General features: G+C 40.0%; 1 protein-coding gene across 2 annotated transcripts in view; it reads right to left on the bottom strand.

Annotated features, from left to right (window-relative positions):
• Vps13b (vacuolar protein sorting 13 homolog B) overlaps window positions 1-2,975 on the bottom strand; it is a 543,216-nt gene that overhangs the window by 24,760 nt on the left and 515,481 nt on the right. For both annotated transcript variants that reach the window (XM_021183993.2, XM_029469591.1), the window contains exon 55: window positions 209-327. In XM_021183993.2, coding sequence (XP_021039652.1) covers window positions 209-327 — 119 coding nt within the window. The remainder of the gene's footprint in view (window positions 1-208; window positions 328-2,975) is intronic.

The following is a 2,975-nucleotide window of genomic DNA, read 5'->3' as shown; positions in this document are numbered from 1 at the left end:
CAGAGGCAGGCGGATTTCTGAGTTCGAGGCCAGCCTGGTCTACAAAGTGAGTTCCAGGACAGCCAGGGCTACACAGAGAAACCCTGTCTCGAAAAATCAAAACAACAACAACAACAACAAAAAAACAACAACAAAAAGAATGACAAATAATAGGTTTACAATATTATAAAGAAAGCATACTGTACTGCTGCTAGAAAAACCAACCCACCTGCTGGTGCTGGTAAATATGGGTCCTGCTTTTCCTTCCGGGGCTAGAATGATAAAGACTGTGCCACACTGTTGGGCGATGTCCACATACACATAGCCAAAGCCAGTGAGGAATACAACCTGCCAAAAGAATGTTCCGAATATGATTAATAAGAAATAAGAACACTGTTGAAATGGGTGACTTAAAGTATCTCCAGTTCTGATTCAACATGCAAACACTTTCTAACCATGTGTACAAGCTATTTGGTTGACTTGAAAAAAAATCAAATCCAGATTTTTCAATATCCAGGCTGTAAGGTTCATGGAAACAATGATGGATGGTGGGGCGTGAGTGTCTTCATTCTCTGGTTTTTAGAATTGGCACTAGCCCCGTGTGGGCTGGAGGCCAGCTATGGGGCCAGCTTCCTGTGTGCATATGAATGCTATGGAAACCCTTATAACTCAGGACTGTAAATGCAATGTGCAAACCTTTTCAGGTGCTTGCATTTTGACTTACTACCCATCCCATAGGCTGAACATTAAAAAAAAAGACCAAAATCAAAACTAAAACTAAAACCAAAAAACTCTCACCAAATCTAGCAATAAACCCCAAGTTCCCTCATATGACCAAAGATTTCAGTAAGTTCATTTGCTTAGTCTCAAAGTTAACTTTTCAGTCATGAGAAAGCTAATGAATAAAAGAGCCTCTGCTATCTCAGGAGCCAGGTGCCAGCCCAGCAGAACAGATGTCCTTCTGCATTAAATACCAGTGTTGCCTAAGTGGATAAATATGTGAAACAGATCAGAACTATGTGAAAAACAACTGCAAGAACATCATGTTCACAGCTAAGGTTACCTGAGGGAAGAGGCAAGAGCCTTCTTGTGCTTGAACACTGGGTTTCATGATCTGCAGTATTAGATAGGTCCAAGTCTGGACCTATCATTATGGTTAAGACAGTGATAAAAGAGCAAAGACTGACAGTCCCTAGATGAAGAAACAAAGCTAGACATTTGCCTGACAAGCAGTGAATGTGTTTTCACAGCACACAAAGGCACCGTGGATTGTTTACACAGACTCATGGGAAAGACTCATAGATTCACACATGGAAGCAATGTCAAGGTCCCTGGGCCTCTTTTACTGTGGCTCCTTCTGCAGAAATCCTGATTGTCACAAGTTTCCAGGGCACTTGGATGTCATCCTACTTCTTCTTTCTCCCCATTGTGCCCAACTGTGATGAGGGCCTCTGCCCTGCTAATGTTAAAGTCTCGACCCTCACCTACATTCACCTCCACTCCTGGGCTCTCTGTACCTAGTATATGCCCCAACTCAACTCAAAACACACATATGCATCTTTAACACAGTTGAAGGACACTTTATTCTACGAAGTTGTTACGTGTTTCTATTCCCCCCTTAGCTCTGCATTCTAAAGGCAGTTAAACACAAAGCCCACTATTTATTAACTATTTACAGATCTGACTCCATCACTGGAGTCTAAACTTTTTGAGAACAAGAAAAAGCCAATTTGCTGTGCTTGACTTCTATATAGCTAAGTATCCCCAACTGTTTTCTAAAAAATATTTCAAAGGACTCTGTATCCTGATTTTTCTCTAATTGTTCTAAGAATTAATTTGATTATCATAAAAATTAAAATGTCTTAAAATCTAAAACTAAATGACTTATCAGAGAAACATTCCCTGTTATAAAAGCCACCACTTGGCTGGCCAGATGGCTCAGCAAGTAAAGGTGCTTGCTATCATGGCCAATGAACTGAGTTTGATCTCTGAGATCTACATGACAAAAGGAGAGAATCTATTTGAAAATATAAGAAAATCTACTAGAGAATCTATATATAAAGAATCTAAGCTGCCTTATGTCACTGACCTCAGCTCCCATGTGTACATACACTAAATAAAGATAATTTAAAAGAAAATCAAAGGCATTCTTTGTATGAAAGCTTTTCTCCTATTTAAATATTCAGCCACCCTTTGTAGGACAGTTTTCGACTACCTTGGTGTAACCCTTTAAAGCGTCCTGTCAGTCTTGTCCTTGACTTGACCTATGATCCAGTTTTAGCAGAGATGTCATGCCTTAAGGAAAGAAAGTGAATCATCAGAACAGGGAACTAGTTAGTGTTCAGCTCATCCTTGAAGTAATTTCCAGGGAACAGGAAATGAAGATGTTTAAATAGTCTAAGGTAATACAGACAAGGCTGCCTGATGGACTCTACTAAGTCCTCAAGGGACTTTTGATAGCAAGAAAATTAACCTAAACTTTCAAGGTATTTCTGACTAAATGTCTGGACTTTTTTTTTTTTGTCTATGGCCCCTTCCTCAATACTGAGAAAAAAAAAAAGAAAAGAAAAGAAAAGAAAAGAAAGAAAAAGAAACATTCTGACCCTTCTGACCCAGAGCACTTATTTCTCCTTGTCTCTTTCTGTAGTCAGAGAAACAAACCACAACTTTGTACAGTGCAGAGGACTGAGAAGTAATTAGCTACTTGTAGTGATTTGAATAAGAATCGCTTCCCTAGACTTTAAAATTGAATCCTTGGCCCCCAGTTGATGAAACCGTTTATGAAGGATTAGGAGGTGTGCCCTTGGAGGAGATGTGTCACTGGAGGTGAGCTCTGAGGTTTCAAGAGACTTGGCTGGTTCTAGTATTTTTTTCTTTGTCCCCTACTTGCAGATCAAGATGTGAACTCTTGATGTTCTTGCCACCATGTCTGTGCTATGCCACCATGTCTGTGCTATGTCACCATGTCTGTGCTATGTCACCATGTCTGTGCTATG

The sequence above is a fragment of the Mus caroli genome, chromosome 15, assembly GCF_900094665.2.
Source record: "Mus caroli chromosome 15, CAROLI_EIJ_v1.1, whole genome shotgun sequence".
In the NCBI taxonomy this organism is placed as follows: Eukaryota; Metazoa; Chordata; class Mammalia; order Rodentia; family Muridae; genus Mus; species Mus caroli.
The sequence above is the reverse complement of the archived record's forward strand: the minus strand, read 5'-3'. Positions and strand labels throughout refer to the sequence as shown.